Source organism: Salmo trutta, chromosome 20, assembly GCF_901001165.1.
Source record: "Salmo trutta chromosome 20, fSalTru1.1, whole genome shotgun sequence".
Classification (NCBI taxonomy): Eukaryota; Metazoa; Chordata; class Actinopteri; order Salmoniformes; family Salmonidae; genus Salmo; species Salmo trutta.
Window position 1 is genome coordinate 40,882,143 of NC_042976.1, and position 13,626 is coordinate 40,895,768.

The 13,626-nt window shown below is 45.2% G+C and overlaps 1 protein-coding gene across 7 annotated transcripts in view; it reads left to right on the top strand.

Annotated features, from left to right (window-relative positions):
- rbms1b (RNA binding motif, single stranded interacting protein 1b) overlaps positions 1-13,626 on the top strand; it is a 64,420-nt gene that overhangs the window by 34,914 nt on the left and 15,880 nt on the right. For 4 of the 7 annotated variants that reach the window (XM_029703302.1, XM_029703307.1, XM_029703304.1 and 1 more), the window contains exons 4-9: positions 266-363; positions 10,837-10,994; positions 12,020-12,099; positions 12,681-12,796; positions 13,085-13,134; positions 13,216-13,303. In XM_029703302.1, the coding sequence (XP_029559162.1) occupies positions 266-363; positions 10,837-10,994; positions 12,020-12,099; positions 12,681-12,796; positions 13,085-13,134; positions 13,216-13,303 (590 nt within the window). The remainder of the gene's footprint in view (positions 1-265; positions 364-10,836; positions 10,995-12,019; positions 12,100-12,680; positions 12,797-13,084; positions 13,135-13,215; positions 13,304-13,626) is intronic. The other 3 variants (XM_029703303.1, XM_029703309.1, XM_029703306.1) reach the window with 1 other exon arrangement.

Genomic DNA, 13,626 nt, shown 5'->3' on the forward strand with positions numbered 1-13,626 from the left:
GCTAATTGAGGTAAGACAGTAATTCTGCTCATAGATTATGCATGTATGAACTACACATAGATACATCCAGCCCAAAGAGGTTTAATAAATACTTACTTAGTCGACAAAGTACCGGAGCACGTTTTTAACGGTGTTAACAACAGAAAATACCTATGATATAGCTGAATGATGAATTAGGATGGTTGTGCATGGTGGTCTTTCCAGCTAGACTGTGTAACACAGACAGTAGGAAGTGTCTTGACTGGTGTGGTGTTCTATCCCTCAGGTTACGGCTTTGTGGACTTCGACAGCCCTGCTGCAGCTCAGAAAGCCGTCACTGCCCTGAAGACCAGTGGGGTCCAAGCCCAGATGGCTAAGGTGAGGGTATGCTTCCAGTCTATTTGTATTCTCACACACAAACACCTGACAATACACAGCCTTCAATGGAGTTAGGTAGTCCATTTATAGGCGGCAACAACCTGACCCACCCAGCATTTCGTAGAGGGATAGGAATCTCCATGCCAGGGGTGCATGTGTACCTCTCGAGTTGGTTTGCAGCCCCCCCCCCCCCGTGACTCTGTGGTCACTGTGCAGTAACATTAGCCCATAGGCAGTATGTGTGTGTGTGTGTGTGTGTGCATGTGCGTGTGTTTGTTTGTTTGTGCATGCGCTCTTACGTTTGTGTGTACTTGCATACAGTGTACTCAGAAAGTATTCAGACCCCTTAACCTTTTACACATTTTGTTTTGTTACAACCTTATTCTAAAATGAATTACATGTCATTTTTTTCTCATCAATCTACACACAATACCTTATAATGATGAAGCAAAAACTGTTGTTATATATTTCTGCACACACACAAAAAACTACGGAAATATGACATTTACATAAGTATTCAGACCATTTACTCAGTACTTTGTTGAAGCACCTTTGGTGGCGATTACAACCTTGAGTCTTCTTGGGCATGACGCTACAAGCTTGGCACACCTGTATTTGGGGAGTTTCTCCCATTCTTCTCTGCAGATCCTTTCAAGCTCTGTCAGGTTGGATGGGGAGCGTCGTTGCACAGCTATTTTCAGGTCTCTCCAGGGATGTTAGATCGGGTTGGGCCACTCAAGAACTTTCCGAGACTTGTCCCAAAGCCACTCCTGTGTTGTGTTGGCTGTGTGCTTAGAGTCGTTGTCCTGTTGGAAGGTGAAACTTCACCCCAGTCTGAGGCCCTGAGCACTCTGGAACAAGTTTTTATCAAGGATCTCTCTGTACTTTGCTCCGTTCATCTTTCCCTCGATCCTGACTAGTCTCCCAGTCCCTGCCGCTGAAAAACATCCCCACAGCATGATGCGGCCACCACCATGCTTCACCGTAGGGATGGTGCCAGCTTTCCTCCAGATGTTTTCTCAGACCAGAGAATCTTGTTTCTCCTGGTCTTAGAGTCCTTTAGGTGCCTTTTGGCAAACTCCAAGCGGGCTATCATGTGCCTTTTACTGTGGGGAGTGGCTTCCGTCTGGCCACTCAACCGTAAAGGCCTGATTGGTGGAGTGCTGCGGAGATGGTTGACCTTCTGGAAGGTTCTCCCATCTCCACAGAGGAACTCACCTCCCTGACCAAGGCTCTTCTCCATGATTTCTTAGTTTGGCCAGGCGGCAAGCTTTAGAAAGAGTCTTGGTGGTTCCAAACTTCTTCCATTTAAGAATGATGGAGGCCACTGTATTCTTGGGGACCTTCAATGCTGCAGAAATGTTTTGATACCCTTCCCCAGATCTGTGCCTTGACACAGTTCTGTCTCGGAGCTCTACTGACAATTCCACACCGTTGCTGTCAAGGGGGTAAAAATCAAGCACACCGCCATGCAACCTCCATAGACAAACATTGGCAGTAGAATTGCCTTACTGCTCAGTGACATTCAACGTGGCACCGTCATAGGATGCAACCTTTCCAACAAGTCAGTTCGTCAAATTTCTGCCCTGCTACAGCTGCCCCAGTCAACTGTAAGTGCTGTTATTGTGAAATGGAAACGTCTAGAAGCAACAATGGCTCAGCCGCTAAGTGATAGGCCATAAAAGCTCACAGAACGGGACTGTTGAGTGCTGTAGCATGTAGTGCATAAAAAACTCCATATTAATGCCCATGATTCTGGAATGAGATGTTTGACGAGCAGGTGTCCACATACTTTTGGTCATGTAATGTGTGTGTGTGTGTGCCTAATGTCATCCTGTCAGCTGAGTGCTCACCCGCTTTGGAGGGGCTCCAGGAGTGAGTGGCGCCGACTGTGAGGTGGAGAGGGCAGGCTGATGATACGCTGCGATGACAACAGGGTGACGTGCTGAAGAAGGAATCCTCTCTGGGGACGTGTGTCTAAGCCTCAGCAGGAGCAGAGAGGACTCAGTGTCTCCTTTCTAAAGGAGGCTCATAGGGCAGTCAGTGGCTGCGTCCCAAAATGGATTCCTATTCCCTATTTAGTGTAGTGCACAACATAGGGAATAGGGTGCCATTTGAGATGTATTATCTAAAGGAGGCTCATCTCGTCTGCTCAAAGGGCTTATTTACGCTAGCCTTTCCAAAGCCGGCTCCGGCCAATCGGACTTTCAGGCACAACCAACCAAGGCACTAATTGTTGGGAAATATACTTTCCCGTGTCCTCTCTCTACATCCAAAGATGATAGATGTAAATCAACGGGGTTCCAGGTTTAGAAAGTCTTAAATGGGTTCAAGTACAGCCTGGCACTGAGACAAGTTTGATCGCCTTGGCTTTAGGCAAGACAGGTGAAGGCTGGGCTGCTTTTTGACACAGTGCCGAATATTCATGTCTCACAGACTTTTCCGTAATTACTGGAAAATCATGTGCTTGCATAAACATATTTTCCAGTTTATAGTGTGAAGAAGTAAAGTGTATACATTAAATGAGCCATTAGTTTCTCTTTCAAGCTTCTGGAAGTATTGCTGTGGAAATTTGGAAGGAAAAAAGGGTAAAAGTAACGTGAAACTATGAATAAGACAAGGTGGTGAGATGGATCTTAGTTTGAGAAGCATGAGTCATGAGCCTTGCATCTTGTGTGTAACCGATCGAGCTTGGTGCAGCAGTACTCCCTGAAGTCACACCGGTTTGTGTCACTTTAAAAGGGCCTGGCTAACTAGACTGCCTGTAATGAAAGGGCTATGATCAGGGTACGTGTAGCTAGTTTGCCCTGTTATAGAATGTCCTTTGAAAGTCTTATGCGTCAGGTCGACTGAGCTGAGTAAAGGCTGCCACAGTTTTGAGGCCAGTTTCTGGTGGGAGTCAATTGGGCAGAGATTTCACATTGTTGGTCTTCAAAGGGGCAGCAGGCCCTGTAATAACTTTGAACAATGTAGTTTACATTCTTGGACAGAAGAAAGGGAAGTAAATAATTGGAGGTTGTCATGGCAACTCAGCCAGTTAAGTTTGTGGAAATCAGGCCTGAAAAGTCTGAACAAGAATCCTAGAAGTTATATTCCCCCGTGAATCTCTGCAGCTTCTTGACATCCCTCCGTGCACCTGTTTAACTTTTAATTAAAATAAAGCTGTTTTGTAGGGCATGCCTAAGTTTAATATAGGCATTGTTCAAGGTAAAGGCCATTAAAAAGTCAGCCTTTTCAGTTTATGTTTTCTCATTATTACAAGGACTTGCTTGGGCTTAATGGACACTCCAAGCAAACGTCCTTTTTCCTGAAAGTGTTTTTTTTCTCTGCCTGGGCACCATTCAAAAGGCATTCACTCATTATTATTTCAAAGGCAGGTGGGTGGAAAGTCAGCATAAGGGTTTCCTGTTGAAAATGTTCTCCTAATGGTATTCCCATGGATGAATCACGCTTAGGTTGGTTCCTTTTCCTAGATGAATGCATACTTATATTCTCACATGGCGTCGGGGAAGAAGGCAGACGTTTTACGTGCCCCCAACCGATTGTGTTTTTTTTGTCTGTTTATAACTTATTTTTTTACTTATTTTGTACATAATGTTGCCATTGCCGTCTCTTATGACCGAAAATAACTTCTGGACATCAGGACTGTGATTACTCACCACGGACTGGCAGTATCCTTTTTTTCCTTTAACGAGTCTGACGAGGCGAACGATATGCTGCTTTCTCGGGAACAGGCCCAGATCCCTGTGATTTACATGAAGAGGAAGTTGGAGGAAAAGGGGCCAGAGGGCGGGCTGCTTTCTAAGAATTCATAGGCGATCAAATAAACCCCCACTTCCTTCCATTCTGCTAGCAAACGTGCAATCTTTGGAGAATAAAATCGATGACCTACGCGGAAGATTAAACTACCAACGGGACATTCAAAACTGTAATATCTTATGCTTCACGGAGTCCTGGCTGAACGACGACACTATCAACATACAGCTGGCTGGTTATACGCTGCACCTGCAGGCTAGAACAGCGGCGTCTGGTAAGACAAGGGGCGACGGACTATCTATTTTTGTAAATAACAGCTGTTGCACGATATCTAAGGAAGTCTCGAGCTATTGCTCGCCTGAGGTAGAGTATTTCATGATCAGCTGTAGACCAATCATCTACCTAGAGAGTTTTCATCTGTATTTTTCGTAGCGGTTTACATACCACCAGCATTGAATGAGCTGTTTTCCGCCATAAGCAAACAAGAAAACGCTCACCCAGAGGTGGCGCTCATAGTAGCCGGGGACTTTAATGCAGGGAAACTTAAATCCATTTTTACCAAATTTCTATCAGTATGTTAAAATGTGCAATCAGAGGGAAAAAAACTCTGGACCACCTTTACTCCACACACAGAGACGCATACAAAGCCTCCCTCGCCCTCCATTTGGCAAATCTGACCATAATTCTATCCTCCTGATTCCTGCTTACAAGCAAAAATTAAAGCAGGAAGCACCAGTGACTAGATCAATAAAAAAGTGGTCAGATGACGCAGATGCTAATCTACAGGACTGTTTTTCTAGCACAGACTAGAATATGTTCCGGGATTCCTCCGATGGCATTGAGGAGTACACCACATCAGTCATTGGCTTCATCAATAAGTGCATCGATGACGTCATCTCCACAGTGACCGTACGTACATACCCCAACCAGAAGCCATGCCAACATCCGCACTGAGCTAAAGGCTATAGCTGCTGCTTTCAAAGAGCGGGACTCTAACCCGGAAGCTTATAAGAAATCGCGCTATGCCCTCTGACGAACCATCAAACAGGCAAAGTGTCAATACAGGACTAAGATCGAATTGTACTACACCGGCTCTGACACTCGTCGGATGTGGCAGGGCTTGCAAACCATTGCAGACTACAAAGGGAAGCACAGCCGAGAGCTGCCCAGTGACACAAGCCTACCAGATGAGCTAAAGTACTTCTATGCTCGCTTCGAGGAAAATAACACTGAAACATGCATGAGAGCACCAGCTGTTCCGGAAGACTGTGATCACGCTCTCCGCAGCCGATGTGAATAAGACCTTTAAACAGGTGTCTTCACTGACATTTTCAACCTCTCCCTGTCCGAGTTTGTAATACCAACCTGTTTTAAGCAGACCACCATAGTGCCTGTGCCCAAGAACATTAAGGTAACCTGCCTAAATGACTACCGACCCGTAGCACTCACGTCTGTAGCCATGAAGTGCTTTGAAAGGCTGGTCATGGCTCACATCAACACCATTATCCCAGAAACCACTCCATTTGCATATCCCGCCCCAACAGATCCACAGATGATGCAATCTCTATTGCACTCCACACTGCCCTTTCCCACCTGGACAAAAGGAACACCTATGTGAGAATGCTATTAATTGACTACAGCTCAGCGTTCAACACCATAGTGCCCTCAAAGATCATGAATAAACTAAGGACACTGGGACTAAACACCTCCCTCTGCAACTGGATCCTGGACTTCCTGATGGGCCACCCCCAGGTGGTAAGGGTAGGTAACAACACATCCCCCACGCTGATCCTCAACACAGGGGTCCCTCAGGGGTGCGTGCTCAGTCCCCTCCTGTACTCCCTGTTCACTCATGACTGCACGGTCAGGCACGACTCCAACACCATCATTAAGTTTGCCGATGACACAACAGTGGTGGGTCTGATCACTGACAATGACGAGACAGCCTATAGGGAGGTCAGAGACCTGGCCGTGTGGTGCCAGGACAACAACCACTCCCTCAATGTGATCAAGACAAAGGAGATGATTGTGGACTACAGGAAAAAGAGGACCAAGCACGCCCCCATTCTCATCTACGGGGCCTACAGTGGAGCAGGTTGAGAGCTTCAAGTTACTTGTCTACATCACCAACAAACTAACATAGTCCAAGCACACCAAGACAATTGTAAACAGGGCATAACTAAACCTATTCCCCCTCAGGAGACTGAAAAGATTTGGCATGGATCCTCAGATCCTCAAAGGTTCTACAGCTGCACCATCGAGAGCATCCTGACTGGTTGCATCACTGCCCCCCCCCCCTCTTTTACACCGCTGCTACTCTCTGTTGTTATCATCTATGCATAGTCACTTTAATAACTCTACCTACATGTACATATTACCTCAACTAACCGGTGCCCCCGCACATTGACTCTATACCGGTACACCCCTGTATATAGTCTCGCTATTGTTATTTTACTGCTGCTCTTGATTTACTTGTTACTTTTATTTCTTATCCATACTTTTTTTTAAACTGCATTGTTGGTTAGGGGCTCATAAGTAAGCATTTCACTGTAAGGTCTACACCTGTTGTATTCGGCGCATGTGACTAATACAATTTGATTTGACATACTAACATGTTGCAGAAGAGTATATCATATATCAATAGCATTGGATGATACAAAAAACATCCTTAATAATGTGTGCATAAACTTGTTTTGGATTGACTAGTAAACATCCTCTAGTGTTGACGGATGAGGAAGCTCTACTTCACTACTTATTTTGGACATAAACAGATGACCATAGTAATAACCCTGTGCCCTAAGCACACCATTTGGAGGGACTCCCTCTCAGGCTAGACAAGCAAACACTCCCCTCTACCCCACCCCCATCCCCTCCCATCAGCCCGCCACTGGCCCTCGGTGAGCACGCCTCGGTCACATGACTTCTAATGACTGACTGTTTTGCTGTTGACCCCATTCACTGCTGCACAAACAGATGTCTTATCTCGCTGCCAAATTTTGGTCCCTGCGTTTTAAGAGCCGCTCCACACGCACAGGAAGGCTTTCTTCTCTCTAATTTCTCTCAGATGATGACGGAATTAGTAGTTAGCCGGGGCTTATACTAAGAGAACTCCTATTCGGGATGACTCACGGGTAAACCATGTGGAAATTATCCGACACTCAACCCCTTCCTTTGATCCATTGACTATATTACTAGTCAAATTCCCTGTGGAATACAGGTTGTGTGTTGACTATTCCCTACTTCCTATGTTTTAACACATAATGTAGGCAGCCTGCTATCTGAGTGGATCTATGTGGCCTATTCGATATTACATCTCTAAAGCCCATTTAACTGGATGAACGCTTCACCATTACCCTTTAGATAAGGCAGTCTTTTTGCGCTTGAATATAATTAGTGTGTGTGTGTGTGTGTGTGTGTGTGTGTGTGTGTGTGTGTGTGTGTGTGTGTGTTTGTGTGTGTGTTGTTTGGTTTTGATTATCCTTGTGGGGACCAGAAGTCCTCACAAGGATAGCAAAACAAGGAAAATTCGGACAAGTGGGGACATTTCACCGGGTCCCCACAAGGAAAGTTTTTTTTAGGCTTATGTATGCATTCACAACTGTAAGTCGCTCTGGATAAGAGCGACTGCTAAATGACTAAAATGTAAAATGTAAAATGTTTAGGGTTAGGTTTAGTTTTAGGATTAGGGTTAGAGTTTTGGGTTTAAGGTTAGGTTAAGGGTTAGGGAAATTAGGATTTTGAATGGGACATTTTTTGGGGTCCCCACAAGGATAGTTAAACAAAGGTGTGTTTGTGTGGTGAACAGGGAGGAGTGTTGCTGACCCCTCTTTCCATTCCAGAGAGCTCTTTAGAGTTATTACAGCAGCACACACACACACACACTCTGAGCCCTGGTGCTGCTGAGTGCTGAAACACACTCCTCCCTTCGCCTAGCCATCGATCTCACCCTTACCTCCTCACCAACCCCTCTGATTCAACACATGTTCTGGGTGTGGCTATGCTCTGCTGTTCTTTTCTGTGTGGGGCCAATTCATTGTTCCTAATAGTTGGATGTTGTTTTTTCTGTCAGCGTATTACTTTAGTGTTAGGCTAGCTCTGAATACAGCAGGACACTGATGAATATTAATGGTGAGCGGCTGCTCCCCGGGGACCCGTAACTGTGTCTTATGTTTCTGCTGATGCTATTGAAATACAGGAAGAAATCAGCTAATGTGGGTCTCAACCAGCCGTGGGCTGCATGCAAATCACTACTCATCACTATTCATGGTGACCCTTTATTAGCTAAAAACACATGCAGACAAAGACGGCAAAGCAGGAGAGAGACATCATGGCCAGGGTTAACCCAATCACGGTAGTCAGATGGATCTCAGAGTGTGTATTCAAAATGGCACCCTATTCCCTAGCTTCTTTTAGCGACGCTGGTGTTTTTACACTAGTGTTGCTCGCAATAGCGTTGCAACAAAAAAAAACGGAACAGTCCACGGGAAGCCAGAAGTTAAATCAAATTCAATTTCAACTTACTGTGCCGGTGGGCTGGACTGCTGGTCCTTAAAACGGGGGAGATTTAAGACAAACTATCTAAAGGAGTGGTCACCAATGCAGTCTCCAAGACATTCCTCATCGAACACCAAACATTTCTGTAAAGAACGATAAAGCCTTTTCGCGCTGTTGGAGGTATGTGCACTTGATTCAGCAGCCATAGCGCGGGGAAGGCAAAAGTGATCCCATTTGGAACATTACATTTACATTTAAGTCATTTAGCAGACGCTCTTATCCAGAGCGACTTACAATTTGGTGCATTCACCTTATGATATCCAGTGGAACAACCACTTTACAATAGTGCATCTAAATCTTTTAGGGGGGGGGGGGGGGGGGTTAGAAGGATTACTTTATCCTATCCCAGGTATTCCTTAAAGAGGTGGGGTTTCGGGTGTCTCCGGAAGGTGGCGATTGACTCCGCTGTCCTGGCGTCACCTGTTGAGGGAGCTTGTTCCACCATTGGGGTGCCAGAGCAGCGAACAGTTTTGACTGGGCTGAGCGGGAACTGTGCTTCCTCAGAGGTAGGGAGGCGAGCAGGCCAGAGGTGGATGAACGCAGTGCCCTTGTTTGGGTGTAGGGCCTGATCAGAGCCTGGAACCATTTCATATGTCTAACGGTAGAACTCCACCTACAACGCAGGCCAAGAGAGCAAATCACGTGCAACTATAAGGTATAAGGCCTGCCGCTGGCCAATCAGATAGCTCAGATCACCGTGTCTGCACAGTTTCCTCGAGCCATAGACTGTAAAAAGAAACCTTGAACGCACAACAAAGTTGATGCTGTAAGACTTCCAAACTTGTAAAACCACGACTACAGAGAGACAACTAATACAGAAAAGAGCTGCTGTTTTTATGAGTAAGCGCACGTTTAAGTTGTTATTCAGCACCGCCCAAACTTTGTTCAACATTTTTATAAGGCATAAAATGAGCCTTCTCCCTACTTCCAATTACGCTACAACCAGCACTGCAGCTGCAATTAATAAGTACAGCAAAGTGTTCCGATAAGCTTGCTTTGTTATTATTAGCGGCTTGTGTCTTTTTTAATATTGAGGAATATTTTACTTTCTCTGGTCATAGGAGTAACAACATGAATTGGTGCACGATGCAAAGATAATGCTGTTCGACTTGAGTTTCACCATCACCTGGAAGACTGTGTCCCCGTTTCTCAGCGGAGGGAGGGAGAGCGGAGGGACGGTGAGTCGGGTGAGAGACAGCCTCGCCGCTGTTTCCTCCCTCCCCTCAGACTGACCATCAGATGCAGGCCATCAGTCCAGTAAAATAAATCTAATTACTATGCTCAGTCAGCTATGCCTCACAAGTAATACAACAAATGATCAATTACCTGTGTGATTATATACCACATTTTTTAAAATATGATTTCAAAATGGTCTGAGAACAACAACATTGGCAGGGCAATTCAAGCATAGCCAATATGCAGTGATAATGTATTGGGCCTATAGCCTACTGCACAAACCTCATTGCTACAGAACTGTTTGTAATTGGTTAATGTTGCATTGGCTTACATTTTTTAAGTCATGTTAATAAAAAATCAGAGCGGTAGATCTCGGCATGCACTTTGACTCAGAAAAGGTTGGTGACCACTGCTCTAAAGGAAAGTATTATTAAACAGACTTTCCAAACGTGGGTCTGTTGTAGACCCACTTCCTCTCTGCTTACCATGTCAAAAATAAGTCACTCACAAGTTAGTCCTTGTTTGTGCACATACAGTATGGCACACGTACAGGATTGAGGTAAGCAGAGAGAAATGGAACGTCTGTTTATGAATAATATTAATAATAACAACTTCTGGCTTCCCACAATTGCGTGCAAGGCTAGTGTAAATAAACCAGCGTTGCTAAAAGCAGCTACCCATTTCCTCTACAGTGCACTACTTTTTGAGCCCTATGGGCCCTGGTCAAAAGTAGTGCACTAAAAGCAATAGGGTGCAATTTGGGACTCGGACCGGGAGAAGGAATTATTCATGATATATGACTGTGTAAGCAGTTCTGGTGATCTCTGGATAAACTACGTTGAAACAGAATCCAAATCCTCCCTCATACCTGAAACTGAAATGAATGTCAATAAAGAGATTGAGTTGGAATGTTTGAGATGTTGGTGTTTTTCCAGGCGTGTCATGGTGGTCATTAACACCTTTAATGTTTCCTGTCTTTATATCACCGCGCAGCAACAAGAACAAGATCCCACCAACCTGTATATCTCCAACCTGCCGCTGTCGATGGACGAGCAGGAGCTGGAAAACATGCTGAAACCGTTTGGCCAGGTCATCTCTACCCGGATACTGAGGGACTCCAATGGAGCCAGTAGAGGAGTGGGCTTTGCAAGGTCAGCCTCTGGCATACTGTGCTCAAAAATGAACGTATTCTATTCTAAATGACCACGTACCGTAGTTGTAGAATGAACAGGAGTCACAACCCCAACAATCCTGAATTACTTTTTTTTATCCACATGACAAAAATTGATGGTGTGAGTTTGTGCTATTATGCCAACTCCTTGTCACTCCTTGTTATGCAAATGTATTGGCAAGGCCAGCAATGGAGTTTACAAGTGCACAAACAGATCTGAGATCAGGCTTAACATTTATATCACATAATCAAAAATTCCCAACGATACATGGCTTCCCACTGGGCATAGACGTCAATTCAATTTATATTCTACGTTGGTTGGATGTAATTTCATTGAAGTGACGTGGAGACACGTTGATTCAACCAGTGTGTGCCCATTAGGTTGATTATAGCGACAGCCCGTTCGTTTGCAATAAAAGTGTTTATTGTATTTCCACTTATTTTAATTCAGTTTTTCACAAGAGAGGTTGAGCGAACACAGTGCGGTTAGCTGTTGATCCTAGGGGACGACAAAGGCTTAACGCGAGGGCTCCGGTGGCGCGCGAGAGAGGGAGAGAGGGAGAGAGGGAGAGAGGGAGAGAGAAAGAGAGAAAGGGAACAAAGGGAGAGAGCATGCATTCTGTTGAGAAGGGCGTAATTATAGTGTTAATGGGGGCCGCCTCCTTTCAAGCTCGCATAACAGGACACTAGACCAATCTAAAAAGGGTTTGATTCACAAATTAGCAACACTATTTATGGACCATAGACATGTCTGTCTATGAGAGGGTGTGTTGTCAAGTCCCTTTACTATATCAAATATATGAATATATATGAACCTCAAGTGCACTCTAAGACCTGCCAACCCAGATAAAAGTCCACTATATTGATCTTTAAAATAAACTGCATTTTATGGAAAGCCTGCATTTGTATTCACTCTTAAACATAAAGCACTCTAGGATGCCACCGTGTGATTCTGCAGTATATATCATGGAATTGATTTAACTTCATTCAACCTGCATATTTCAGGATGGAGTCGACAGATAAATGTGATGCGGTTATCTCTCACTTCAACGGGAAGTTTATTAAGACACCACCTGGAGTTCCTGGTAAGAGACCGACTTTCGCTCTTTGAGCAGCAGCACTGCTCTCAAGGGTTAGCACTTTTATTAAATAGCTTCAAATTACAGTAAATGATGGATTGCCTGTTGGTTCATTGGGATGAGAACCAATACATTGAGTGGTCATGCAGCGAGGGGTCAAGCAACTGATAATACTGGGTATGTGTGTGGCGATGGCCCCATAGACCCAACATTATAAGGCCCCCATAGACCCAGCACTAAGAGGCAGAGTGCAGAGCTGCCTTGTGTGGCCAGAGAGCTGCCTGCCTTCTTTCCCACTCTAAGCTATTTAATTGGATTATTTGACTCAAATAGTGTCCTCTGGCCCTGCTGCCTTTAGGAGAGGACAGGGATTACAGGGCCACAGCTGCCAAATGTGATGTCTGTGTTTCCCAGCCGGGCGTCTTAAAGCCCACTCCCAAGCTCAGCAAGAGCTGGCCGCCTGATTGACAGTACAGTAAGCAATGCAGACAGCACCGTGCAAACTATGGTAGCGTTTGTGAAGCCCCCCTCTCTCTCTCTCTCCCTTTGTTCCCTTTCTCTCTCTCTCTTTCTCACTCGCTCCCCAGCGCCACCGGAGCCCTTGCTGTGCAAGTTTGCTGACGGCGGGCAGAAAAAGAGGCAAAGCCAGAATAAATTTGTGCAAAACAGCCGCGCGTGGGCTAGAGACGGCGACGCTAGACTGGTGAGTGCTGCTGCCCTTTCGTTTCAGCGTGCATTTTGGATGGAGTGTGATTACTGTATGTGGAGGAGCACATCTATCGCGGGCATTCTGGCTCCAGTTTTAATGAACATGCGTCAAGGTTAAATCGTATACCAAAAAACGGACAGATTTATGAAGTGTAAATACAGTAGTTAGTCCACAGGTGTCAAGGGGAGATGTGTTTGTGTGTGTAGGTTGCCTCGGGGTATGGTTTATTCTCATTAGGTTAGCTCGTCTCATTTTAGCTCCTGTTATTTTGTATGTCCCCAGGCTGGAATGACCCTCACATACGACCCCACCACAGCTGCTATGCAAAATGGGTAAGAGGAGCCACTGCAACAAATCCATAGTGTTCCTATTATCTTGTAGGACTTTATAAACGGTTGAATTTCCTTCTACAGATTTTATGTGTCGCCGTACAGCATCGGAAACAGGATGATCGCTCAAACGTCCATGTCTCCATATATCTCACCTCTCTCCACGTACCAGGTTGGCATCTACCTCGTTCAATTTCAATGGATAGATGGGTTTGCATGACTTTGAATAGCGTTACTATTATCTACACCCATAATACACATTTTCTGTAACTGACCAGGTATTTATGAACCTTTTATGACACTTATCTTGGAGTGTTCTCCTTGGAGGATTGTGGTTCAGGATGTGAGAGGTCACTATGGCCTTTCTCAGAGCTATGTTTTTGTGTGTGTGTGTGTGTGTGTGTGTGTGTGTGTGTGTGTGTGTGTGTGTGTGTGTGTGTGTGTGTGTGTATAAAGCCAGTGCAAGAGAGTCAGTGCAAATAGTCCGGGTAGCCA